A 13,649-nucleotide genomic window follows, 5' to 3' on the forward strand; every position below is an offset into this window, starting at 1 on the left:
TCCGCCCCGCACGGACCCCGTCTTCCGGGACCCCCTACCTACGCTCCCTGCCCAGGGCCGCCATGAGCCTGCCCCTGGTGTAGGTAAAAAGGCCACACACACGTAGCCCCGCACATATCCCACACTGAAGGGTAGTCAGGAACCCTAGTTATGGAGCATGGACAGTAAGAAGTCTCACTGGGCGCTTTCTTCAGTGGGAGTAGGTAAAAATGCCTGTGTCCCTGAACAACAATGATGCTGTCAAGGCCTTTAGGTTACTTACCCTTGAAAGAGCAGAATAGTCTTACTGGACATATACACACGCTCTCCACCGCTCTGAGCCACTTCTCTGCAGTGATCTTTACATAAACCTATGCTGGGTGAGAAAATTTGCTTTCATCCTCCGCACTGCACCGGAATGAGCCCAGTTTCCTAGTTTTCAGTTGGGTTTCTGGCAAGTCTGTGGCCTAATTCCAGTTCACCATGAAGCTGTCTAGAGAGTTGTGTGGCCACTTGACCAGACCTACAGTTAGTCTTGCCTTTATTGCTCGTGTTGGGCAGGCACAGTCCACTCCCTGTTTGCTCCGATGATCACCCTGTAGTTTGGTTACAGAGGGCCAACAGCATGGATCAGATGATGCATTACCTTGAAAACCCAAGCAGCGCTTCATGACCCTTGTACAGTGCGGCTCCAGACCCCGCCAAAAAATATCAGTGGAGCACTTTACAGAGATATGCATGGTGCAAAGTAAGGTACAATCAAGGCCACTTAACTGGTGACATTGCAGTGATGTGTGCAGTATGCGCACATCACTGCTTACAATGGTACTCTTCACTTTGTAGACTCTGAGATCTCTGGGAATTATACTAGACAAACAACTTGAGTACGGAAGTGCCACGCTCAGTGACCTTCCCAGATACAAACTGTCCCCTTTACGGTCCTCCTTTAATGCTGCGGTCACACTCATCACTGGAACAAAAAGAAACAATCACATCTCCCCTGAGCTGAAATCCCTAAACTCACTCATGTATGAAACATAAATTCATCTAAAAATCGCTTGCATGACCTATAAAGCCATACATTTCAACACCCCAAGATACCTAGCACAAAAGCTGGAACTATCTGGCGGATGTAGGACCTTGCGTAGCAACATGTGGGTGGGGGGGGGGAGGGGCGTTCCCAGGCCCCCTCAGGACTCTTTGTCATTAACTTTGGTCACAACATGTCACTGAAAACCATGCAAAGTTCTGTTTGATGATGCATGTGCTCTGGGGAGACAGACAAAGTATTGGTTAGAGGCAATGGATTGCAAATTTGCTTTCATTTAGTCATCAGTTGATTTTAGCCTGGAACTTTGCCCAAGAGCACCCACGTCTGGCACAATCACATAAAGAAGGGGGAAGGGAGAACAAACAATTCAGAAGACTTACCTCTGAAAATATCTGTTTAATAACCCTTTCTCGTACACCGGGAAACACACACAAATACACTCTGGGAATACATACATTAATGCATACATATTTCAGTGGAGCTGGCTGTAGAAACAAGAGAATTTTTTGGGTAGCCATTGTAGAAAGGCACATGGCAAGCAGCCACGGGGCGTACGACGACATAAGAATAACAGAGGTGCTAAAAACGAATGAAAATACCAGCGCTCCTGAGGAGGGCTCATAAACCAAGAAAAATGATGTCCCTAAAATGGTCATAAAATGAGAGCAGCGGAGGGATAGTGTACTTGGTCCCTGCTCTCGGAGAGTGGGAAACACAAGAAGAGGCATGACGAATGCAAGCTTGAAAAAATGAGAGAAAGAATAGGAGAGCGATGAAGGAGCCAGCAAATGGGAAGCCTATGGGTGGTTTGAAGCCCACAAAGTACATACAGCGTGTCTCTTCGAGACAGCGCAAGCACTGTTTACAGCAGAGACCTAAAGATTGCTGCATATTGTTAAAAAAGTACAAGACCATGACCAGGAGCTGCAGTATTGTCATTGTTCTTGATAAAACATAACAATAAGGTGGTAGTTACTCTGTTACCACCCAGGTTTTGTACAAATTGCTAAATTAGGAGGTGCTTTAGTTTCTGCTTTAAAATGTAGCGGCAAACACTGTATTTCCATAGTTGAGTGAATACATTAATCTTCATTGTGGTTTTCTCAGTTCAGTGGACCAGTTCGGCTATTTTGGCGTTCTGTGTGTCCCTGAATATCATATATTTATGCTTTTACGTTTTTTTTCAGCTATCACAAATTAGATTAATCCACATCTATGTATGTGCAAAGAGCAAACTCTGCCAGAGAGCAATGGAGCTCTGCACTACACTGGTTATAGCGTTTTCGGAATGCCTTTTATGCTAGTGGAACACTTCGTACACCTAGCAACACAGTGAACTGCGCAGAACAAGCCACAGAGTGCAAAGTGCATTTAGTAATCGCAATGCATTAATTTAACGGATTCTATGTTTTCTTGTTTCTAATTTTTATTCCCTGAAATATGAAAGAAGGATTGTGAATATGTGAGTAAGCATTAATCGCACAAACAAGTTTTATTGCTCAATACGTATTAATCAATAAATCATTTTTTGCAATATCCTATGGAATATTGTACTGTAGCTGATGTGAACATTTCAGTTTGCATAAGACAAGTATACATATTTGAATGGTATACAAGAGTGCATGGTGACATATAGGAAGGGTACCTAAACGCTATCTTTGTAACCCTCAAGGAAACATCAGGAAGCAATAATCCTTGTATTTAGGGTGTACTAGATGGGTCAAATCTGTCAACAGCAATGAGTTCTTACAGAAGTTTATATCATCAGCCACGACACCAAATCTCCCAGTCTACCACATGCTGAGATGAAGTTCAGGAAATTGGGTTCACCATGCCCAATTATTGTCAAAGTTTTATTCTATTCTCTTATTTTTTCTATGAGCAGAACAAATTACCTGATCATTCCTCAGCGGTGGAAGGCTGACTGTAAACCCAGTGGCCCGTTGTGTTAAATGGTTTTGCATTAGAAAAGCCTGCTGTTCCCAAAATCACAGGCTTTGTGACCACACAACCCTATGTCACAATGTCTTTGTGAATTGCAATATACGCTTTACAAAGCATAATGAATTGCAAAAATGTTTTGACCCCATATATGTCCGAGGTCTCCTCAGAACGGGGCCTGGTTACTACCCATTGTTAATTTTAATCATGGGAAGTTCTGTTGGTCAGAGGCCCTGGTTGCCTCGGTACTGCTAAAATCAGCGCATTTTGAGCAGGCAACGATACTCTAGAGGCTCTATTACAAACAACCCCCCAGAGCAGAAGATGAAAGATTGAGTTGTATAATCACCTATAATATTTTCCAACAGTGTGAAGAAGGCCATTAACATAAATTGGCACCTCCTAGATTCTGGCAGTTTGTATTGGAGAAATCTATGTTCTCCATTAAAAGAGGTACCAACTTGCAAAACATTTTGGTACACACAAGAACATCTACACTGAATTCTGAAGTTAGGACTACTACATCATGAGGTTTACCCCTGGTGAGGGGTCACTTTCCATGAGGCAGGTGTATTGTTTGTACATTGACATCATGGGCCTTACAAACACTTTGGCAACTCAATAAACACGTCAGTTGCAATTCAGAGAACATCATTTGCCTGATCTGTGTTGATTAAAGTACATCAACATGATGACTTGTATGGTTTGGATTCGGCTAGTGGAATGCTAAATTAATATCTTCTTCAAAAGAAACACAACATATATAACTAATCACTTTCTTGAATTTGGTCATTATGAGAAGGACATGGAATGTATTATGTAAATTTATGCAGATTTATAGACCACACTATTGCCCGGTAGCGTAACGGGGCACTGAGCAGGTGTGGGTCTAATCATACCTAGACATAGTGAAACTACTCAAAAAGACAGGTCTTCAGCTTCTTGCATAGTTCAAGAAGTGAGGAGGAGGCGCTTATGTGTAGCAGCAGATCACTCTGCGCTTTAGGATCTGCGTTTCGGTATGCATTGGATGTGCGCAAGCAAAAGTTCGGACAAGCAGAGGTGTACAGAAGGTTTGTGAAAGCAGATGCGATTGTTGAGGAATGCTGGGCCAGGATTATTTAGTGCCTTGAAAGTGTGGGTCAGGAGTTTGAAATGTGCTTACTTGTGAATGTGGAGCTAGTGGAGCTTCTTCAGGTGTGGTGCGATGTGAGTGCAGCGTGGGGGGTTGAGAGTGATTCTGGCCACTGAGTACTGAATGGTCTGCAGTCCTGGCATAGAGGGTGTTTGCGTAATTCAGCTTCCTCATCTGCAGAGTTCCACAAGGATCCTCCCTGAGCCTCTTCATTTCACAGGTGATTCCTCTAGCCAGCATCACCCGCTCTCATGACATCAACGTCCTTTCCTATGCTGACGACGACCACCCACAACTTATTCTCTCCCTCCCGAACAAGACCAGGAATAAGTTCAATGCCTGCATGACTGAAATTAGCCACTGGATGAAGACCATCTGTCTAGAGTTGAACACCAAGAAGACAGAGCACATTATAGAGAGACTCCACCTGGTGGCCAACAGAGATAGGACCAACATCCACCCCCAACACTGAAAGAGAATGATGAGGGCACACAATCTTTGTTACCTCCTGATCCTCTTCCTCACCCCGGTAGTTAGTAACATAAGTTGTAATCCTTCCCGAGAGGCACCTCACTGACACCTAAAACAAAGAACATCATGAGTCCTCAAAGGGGTATGGCTTCGCCCCCTACTATATGCACTCTATTGTCAGAGGATACCCTAATCCTGTTCTTGTGTTTGACCAAGACAGACTCTCTACCCTGCCCTCATCGGAGAGTCCACCTTTGGTATTTTCCGTTTTCTTACGTGTTGTGCCTGGAACTAATCCACATGTATTTTGTGACTGTGGCTGATTTGTCCCTGCCAGGACAAGGGTCCATTGCCTACTGTCTTTGGAAGGTAATGCTTGCCCATGTGTTGTCGGATGTGTCCTTCCATGTGTCCCCCAAGTATGATTAATTCCATGTTCCATCTGCTGCACCATGAGGAAAGTAGGGGTTGCCTGTATGTTATCAGATGCCTGCTTTCGGTGGCTCTCCCTGGGTCCTCCACTAGCTGCTCCCTTGGTAGGCTATAGGAGGGGTGCTGGCTGTTTGTTTCTTTTTAGGTCTCGCCTGAGCCAGCTCATGCGCTGCTCTGGCGAGACTTTTAGTAAGTGGGCTTCAAAAAGCTCACCACATACTTTTGCTTGTGGCGTAAAGCTTTCTGTTATGTGCACAGTTACGCGCACAGGCGCCATCTGACTTTCCTCTCAGGGTCTTTAGCCGTCGCCCTTCCAGGCACGCGCGCGCACCACTCACAGGCTCACCTCCAGCTCCCCCTCTCAGTTAACAGTTAACTTTCGCAGCTGCGGGGCTGCGCTTGTGTTGTAGCGCTTTCTTTTTGCAATTAAGCACTGTTTAAAAGGTACATTCTATGTGCTGTTAAATATGTTTTTGTCGTTTTATTATGTCTTAGCAACTTTTGTAATATTCGTATCGCAAATTATTTTGCACGCTACAAACAAATTCTCCTGGCATTCGCCTGGAACCACTGTGCCTCGAAGACGAAGCGCCAACCCTCCTCATTCTTATGTGGCAAGTGAGTTCCCGCATTGACTCGTACAGCCTCTTTGTCGCAGCTCATCACACGGTGACAAGGAACGTCTCAGCAGTTTCACTGGACTCCTGCTACTGCAGCAATAAATGACTGTAGAATGAAAAACTCTGCGATGGCGCAGCGCCATTATTGCCTCCAATTCCGAATTCCTGGGACTGTGAGCTAGGATGTAAAAGTCGTCACTGATTAACCTTTGCTGTCGGAGAATATTGCTTAATTGGTCTTGGCAACTTCAGCGCGCTTTGGCACACTTTGCGGGGCACCTTTCATCTCCAGAGTTCGCCATTGCCTTTTGTTGTGTGCTGAAATTAACCCATCAGAGACCGCGGTGACTTTACTGCACTTTCATGTAAAATATGTGTGAATCACCTTGCTGCTGTTACATCTGTAATAATCTAATACAATCAATCTCGGTCTGCCTCGCGCACGCTGTCACTGGGCTCGTTTGTGCGACTGTCTGCTTCTCTACTCGCTCAGATATTTTCAGCTGATGATTTGCAGCTGTTCATTCCTGGTGGATCTGGTAGGTGGGAAGTGCCATTTTATTCCTGAGAAAATAACCGAATTTGCGCTTTCATGTAAAACTTTTGAAATAAGCCCAATAGTTAAAACAAGCATTGGCATAGTCAATAGGTCTCGCTTTTTGGACCTTATACGTGTTTAACCATGCAACAGTTAATGTTGTTGCAGTAAGAATATTGTGCTGCATAACCAAATACTTATAAGGTCGCAAAGGTGAGACCTATTGGCTATGCCAATGCTTGTTCTTTTTCTGCTTACTTGTAAGTGTTGTCTCCCTACCAACTCTGCTCGGTGGCCCCTCATTGCTGTCAGCAACCCATCTCCCTATGGACCTGTGTGGTGGGCACCTCTTTTTCAATGGTCTCCAGAGCAGTGCCCTTACGAGACGTTGCTGAGGTTCTTAACGTTCATGCAGGGGGTGAGATTACGTGTCCTGTTGTCCCCATATCTCAGCTAAAGAACTCACTCCATGCCGTCTCGGTTAGACAAGGGTAGCTTTACACAAGGTGTGATCTATCAGTAGATTTGTAAATCGCTACTTGTCACCCGTGAGGGTTCTGTGCGCTGGCTCCGCTCCTCTCAGTATCCAGCACAGCTTCATGTGGTGGGTTGGCCCATTCTCTGGGATCTCTTTGTGGTGCTGCAGACGCCATCTTGGATCAAGCTTATCTTTCCGTTGCTCCATCATGCTGCGGTTGAGCACAGCTCTGCCATGTTTAGTTGGTTATCGGTGATCCATCTTCCTCCCCTCCTCCTGTTTCAGTCCTGCTTCTTTCCGTCTGTTGTCAGTCTAGCGCCTCTTTCAAAGTTCGCTCTTGCTACCCTGGTGGAGCTTCCAGTATGGGTTGGATGCACATGTCAAGCATCCCTTGTGTCCTAGGGATAAGATCTCTGGTTGAGGGCCAAGCTCATCGTGTCATGTCGATTTTAATTTGCCTTGGGGTTATACATTAGCAGAGAGGAAAAGAATGGGGTGAAAAGCAAAATTATCCCCAATTATTCACTCGGCTGATCCTTTTATTTCATTTCCGTGTAAAAAATGCAGAAATTTGAAGTAGCCGAAGAGTTGTTTCATTTTTCAGAAAGAGCAAAACAGCAGCATGAGGTCTTTCACAGATGAAACCCGTTATTAAACTACAAGTTGGACCACGCTAGTTCCTTCCTAAAGGAAGTTACACTGGAAGTTAAACAGATGATTCCTTTACAATGAGATGCAATCTATACATATTACAGTATTTGAAAGATAAGCAAAGGTGGTTGAAAGGTGTAAAAAGAAGTATCATGCATCCTGTTTCGATGCATTACTTCGTATTGTATAATTAATTGTGTGAATGGGAATGGAATGACTATGAAGGGACACTGGCAAAGCTAATGAGTTTTGCGTTGGCTGTCAACCTTTTGTCTTTGTCAATGCTTGTTTTGTTTGATAATGGTTCTTGTAAAGCGGTACTTTAGGGGAAGCTTCAGAACATACAGAACACGGACTATGAGCAGAAATGTTTTGTTTCACAAAGAAACACGTCGCGATTGTAGGCCCTGGCACCGAAGGGAACTATTTTGTGTGCACATGCTCCCTGTGAAAGAGCTGAAGGCGGTGTCACTCACAGGGAATTTATCTAAGGGCTGGAGTGGGCTGGCACACTGCCCTGTGTTGTATGCTATGGCGGGCGAAAGGAAAATGTGAAGTGAAGTAGTGTGGCTCACTGGTTAGAGGCGGCAGACCCGAGAGCAGAGGACGGCCCGGGACCAGGGTTCGATTCCCGGCGCGGCAGGTTTCTGGACCAGGGTCAGCGGACTCGATAATTCTCTCGCCTCGATGCCCACTCTGATCAGCGATCACACTCGGCAACTCTGGGCATTAGCTTGCCTCATCTTCACTAACGGCCCCACCAGACCGCCGGGGATGCCTGGTCTCACCCTGGAGATACCCATTAAGGGACCATCTCTCAGGGAAGCCAGGAAGGGTTTCGCAGCGGTCGAAGCGCCTTGGGACCCTACGGGTAAGTAGTGCGCTATATAAATGCCTATACAATTACAATTACAATGGCACAAAAATAGGCCAATGGATGAATCGGGTGGCTGAAAGTATAGTGTGGATATAACTTTAGTAAACTCGAAAGGTGTTGGCTAACGCCAGACAAAACGCACGAACTGCACTTTATAGTAGCAGAGTTTGAAGGGGAAACACAGGTTTGGCAGGAAGATGGACGGAACAACACTTTCTCTGTTTTGGATTCAAATTACCTTGAAGGCAGCGACTGTCACACGCCCCCGGGCTAGTGACCATGTGCGGACTTGCAAATAATCCTACTGTGAACGCCTCGGCTTGAATAAGTGAACTACTTATCAGGAAATGTGAGTCATGCCTCTCTCTTGCTCAGCAGCTTCCAGAACTGGTTCTTCCTACACCTTAGGAACCCAAGAACAAACTCCCAGGGCAGAGTTTTGTCCTTGAAAACAACAATGACCTTAATGTGCAGTAAGTTTTGTTCCCTGTGTGCGGCAGCCATTGTGCAATCTCTATGCCCAAAAGCTCCATGTATCCAATGGGGGTCTCGGGTAGGGAAATCTAGTGGCCGTCGCGGTGTCTGGGTATGAATTGGTGGTACTCTGGTGGACGGACCACCAGATCAAGGATACCCACCAGTGGGGCTCCCCAAGGCTCCAGCATAAGGAACCCCTCTTGCCCCCACTTACTGCTTTATGGCAAATGTTGAGTTACGCCAAAGTCTTAATGATGTCTTTTGAGTTTTAATGATAGAAATTGTGGTTTGTGGCACAGAAAAAGAGCAGGGGGGGCTCAGAAAAGGGAATTACTTTGTAGCTCTGAGGAATTCCGCTGAGAAGGTGGCTGGTGATCTCTTTAATGTATAGAGTTAAAAAGTAGTTGAAGTTTCATTGTGACACCCACAGTTTTGGGTCAGGTTGTCGTCTGGACAGTGGGTGAAATGTGAGTTGTACTGGCTAATTTACTATTTGGGTCCATGAGAAAGAATTACATTTTAGGTTTCGACTACAGTGCTTGAGCTGCCCTTGTGAAATATCTTGTATTTATTATATGTTAAAAGGGGGCTCTTATTAGTTCCCATCTCGGAATTGCTGTGTTCATTCGCTGGAACTTTTGTGGATCTTTTTTTTGGTTGACTTTACCTGGCTGTATTTACGATACTTCTATTAAAGTTGTTCACACTGCTTAATCCCCATTCACTGTCAAGATAAGCTCTCTTCACACTGAAAAGGCAGGCAGGTTCTAACAGTATGCTGAAATGCTTACTTTTTAATACTTATTTGTGTAAAGCAAATGCTTTAGCCCTAGAATGTTTGTAGCATTTCCTATTCATGCCTCAGTACTTTTCTTTGCACTTTGTAAGCATTATCAAATTAATTTTTTCAACTTAATGTATTCGGTCATTATGATCAAATTCTAAATGTTGTAATAAACATGGCACGTTAAAAATAACGTTAATATACAAGAGCTATGCTATATTTTATTACTAAACAGGCAGCCAAAAGGGTCATGATTTGAAAGGTGCAGCAGGTGCAGTGGCACCAGACACTTATACGTTGTCAGAACTCCTCTAAACACATAATATTTCTATATTTGACTACTAAACAGGCAATCACAGTTGCAGTTACTTTGCAGTTAAAAGGGACTTGATTTGAATAGTGCAGCGGCACCGGGGCCAAAAGCTCTAGGGACCCCACTAAACCCAGATTATTGGTAAAACTTAAAAGAGATATCACTGTTAGGCAATCTTTCTAAGAGCCCTTACCTGTAAACATCGCCATCCCCATGAAGGCGCGCAGTCTCTTGCTATGGCCTCTAATGCCTTAGCAAGAAATTGGAAAAGAGGGAAAACAACTTGTGCAGCACATCAATAAAATTTGAAAAGAGTTGCCACAAGAACTGAGGAAAGACGGAGACTGTGCAAAGTCTCCAGGAACTACATAATTATAGAAATAGCCTTCACTTGCTTGGTGTTCCTTTTTGCTGTCTGTTTGTATTTATATAGATTATATTTGTTTGCGTCCTGAGACTAACTGGGCACTGCACAGTTACTGATGCTTAAATGCTCAACACATCCTAGGGATTTTCATTGACTTACCCAAGAAGATAGGAGTGTATAAGAAGCAGTTGCCTCTCTTGGTTCAAGCCTAGGGATAGTTTCCCAATCAACTGAAACTAATACAGAATTCTGCTTTATGTTCTTCCATGTAGATTGGAATACAGCAGCACTATGAACTTGGACAGTATCTAAAGAAAAGATATAAGGGATTCCTGAATGCCACCTACAACCATGATGAGGTAAGCTTGAATACACAGGGGAAAGCAGCTGCGGTCTCTTCGATGTGGCCTTTAAGCTAATGGGGGAATATCTGCTTGGCTTACTACTTTAAAGCTTTTTAACCACCTTAAGCGAATAAGATAAAAGTATTACTTAATTGAGGGCTAGAGTTCTCCGGATGCATTTTAGCCGAATGTACTGCAAATGGACGCAGACAACATAAAACTTTTTGGTTCTCTTGGGGTAACTACAGCTAACTTTTAAAACCTTAATATTTCTACAAAGTTATGGCGGCTGATGGTCTTGGAAAGTGGTGGCTGTAATATTGCCCGGACCTCCAGTGATAGAACAAGGGGCCTCATTTATAAAAAGTGACGCATCGCTGCGTGAAAACAGCGTTGCGTCACTTTTCACTGCGCCCTCCTTGCAACACCAATGATGCGTCATATTTACAGTATGACGCATCATGGCGCAAGGAGTTATCTGTATGGCGCAAAAGTGACGCAACTCCAGCAATGTGTCCTTTCACATGGGGCAAGCCCCATGTGAAAGGGCCTGTGTCAGTCTTACACCTGCTGTGAGGCAGGCGCAAGAAATTGACGCATTTTTGTCCTAGAAGAGGTGCAGTGAAATCTTATAGATTTCACTGCGTCACTTCTATGACCCTTTCTTGCGTCAGAACACCCCCCCTGCATACAATATACCTGGCGTAGGTATAATGTAGCGCAGGGGTTTACAAAGTGACGCATCTACCTAGATGCGTCACTTTGTAAATATGGTGCAACAGGCACATTTTTTACGCTGCAGGTGCGTAATAAAAAGTGACGCACCGGCGGCGTAAAAGTGACGCACAGCCTCATAAATGAGGCCCAAGATCTTCTAAAAAGGACCTCAGGCAGGCCAACAGACTTCCCCATGGTAGTGTGGGGGGACAGGGGACACACCTAGACTTCTTAAAGCCCTTTGAGGATATAAACTTAAAGCAACATGTGGTCCTTTAAGGGATTCAGTTTCACATATATTATCAGCATATATGACAAGATTTTTCTTTCTGCTGCTCTCTGGAGTCATGAAATTAGTCTCAGCCCCAGGGCACTGAGTTCCACAGAGCTTAGGAAAAACGACCGGCCTGTCCTCCTTGAAATGACCCTACTTCAGGAAATCACAGCTGGTCCTTGAACACCCACAGGCTGCCCTCCTAGAGGTTCAAATACCCCTAACTGGCCCTCAGTCCCCCATAAATCACCATCTCAATTCAGAGGTCCATCACTGTGTTTCAGGCATACATAGATGGTCATATAGTATACCGTGGGCCACAGGCTAAGAGACCCTGAGCATCAGGCTGTCAGAAATCCCTCAGCTATGCTCTAGAGACACTTGGTATGGCTTCAGGAACAACTATCTTACTTTCATATACCTTCGGCTCACCTTCAAACACGCAAGACCTTCAGAAAATCTCAGGTCTACCTTCAGATATCTCTAGTAGGCCCTCGGAGCGCCCAGGCAACATCCCTCCCCTTCACCCCTAGACAAATTAGAGGGGATAAGGGAGACACACTAACCCAGTCCACACTTAGGCAAGGTAAGGGTAGTTGGTAAAGTACACTTACACCAGACCTGAGCAAGGTGGGAGTGGGAGTAGGTACAGGTACACACTGCCCTTACCACTGGGCAAAGAGGGGATGGTGCAGTTCAGACACCCCCCGGCCCGGATGTTGAGGGGCGCACACATTGCCCCTGCCATACAGCAAGATGGGGATCATTGCAAAAATATGGGGAGAGTGAAAAAAATTGACCCCGCCTACCATGAATAAAGGTGGAGGGGGAAAAAGAGCGCCAACCATATACAAGGGGAATGGCATTCATTTATTTTTTATTATAATTTGGCCAAAAATGTCATGTTTTCTAACCAAAACTTCAATTTCAGCAAACATTTTATCATCACCAGCACAGTTACATGGACAGGGATAGTGGGACAAGGATAGACACAGAGGAACATGAGCAGCGGGAGATAAACAAGAATAGGGACAGAAGTGCATGAACGCAGAGAGTGACAGAGGGACAGGAACAGAGGAACGGGCAAAACTGAGGAACGGGTCGAAGAGATGGGCCAGGCACAAAGAGACAGGGAGAGGATGATGGCGACATATACAGCGGGAGTGGGACAGAGATAGAGATGGAGGGACAGAGGTATAGGGGCAAAGGAATAGAGGGGGAAAGAGAGGCAGGGGCAGTGGGACTGGGTAAAGGAACAGTAGCATAGGGACACAAAATGGGGAATAGAGCAAAAGAGAGAGGGAACAGGATCAAAATGAGCAACAGAGACAGAGTGATAGAAAGAGGTGAAAAACAGGGGATCATCGTGAAGAATAGTGGCATAAGGATATCCGCACAGCCGCCATCATGTGCTCAAACACCCACCATCCTATACCAACGCTCTCTCATCAGATTCCCAAACACTCACTACCAATCGCCAACAAACCCATCATCAGACTCCCCCAACATCATATGGCCAGAAATCCATCATCAATACCTCTTAAACATACAATTCCATCCCTAAGCACTTACCATCATACAGGCACTTGTCCACCATCAAGCTCTCATACTCACGCCATCAAATGCCTACACACCCACCATCACACCACCCACACATGGCCCATCTTGTGCCCCACACCCACCATTATACTCCCACACAACTACAGTCAGACAACCACCATCATACACAAACACACCCACCTTAATATGCCCACACTCTCACAATAAGATTATCACATATCCATGATCATAGGTCCACATCTACCGCACACACCCACCATCAGACACCAACACATCTCTGTTCATAGGACCCACAACCAAAATTACACCCTTGGCACAGTCGGCATCATAAGCCCTCGCAACCAACATACTTTGCCAAAACACACACCAGCATAAAGTTACAGAACCACTGTTGTATACGATCACATATTGATTCACACAACATACATCAAAACATACTAACTGCAGTAGCCCATCCACCATCACTCCAACATAATGACCTTATATGGGCACATACCAACCACCTTACCCCTACACAACAGCCCTAATATGCCCAAACACACGCCATAATACAATAACACACCCACCATCAAATGAGTATGCACCCCCAAAAATCCCAGGCCTACACCCCTGGACGACATCATACCCACCAACTTATATC

At 45.0% G+C, this 13,649-nt stretch overlaps 1 protein-coding gene across 1 annotated transcript in view; it reads left to right on the forward strand.

The window, feature by feature from the left end:
• Nucleotides 1–13,649, forward strand: part of ACP3 (acid phosphatase 3) — a 263,609-nt gene that overhangs the window by 58,646 nt on the left and 191,314 nt on the right. The window contains exon 3 of the mRNA XM_086942048.1: nucleotides 10,387–10,473. Coding sequence (XP_086798174.1) covers nucleotides 10,387–10,473 — 87 coding nt within the window. The remainder of the gene's footprint in view (nucleotides 1–10,386; nucleotides 10,474–13,649) is intronic.

The sequence above is a fragment of the Lissotriton vulgaris genome, chromosome 10 (assembly GCF_964263255.1).
Source record: "Lissotriton vulgaris chromosome 10, aLisVul1.2, whole genome shotgun sequence".
NCBI classification, from domain to species: domain Eukaryota; kingdom Metazoa; phylum Chordata; class Amphibia; order Caudata; family Salamandridae; genus Lissotriton; species Lissotriton vulgaris.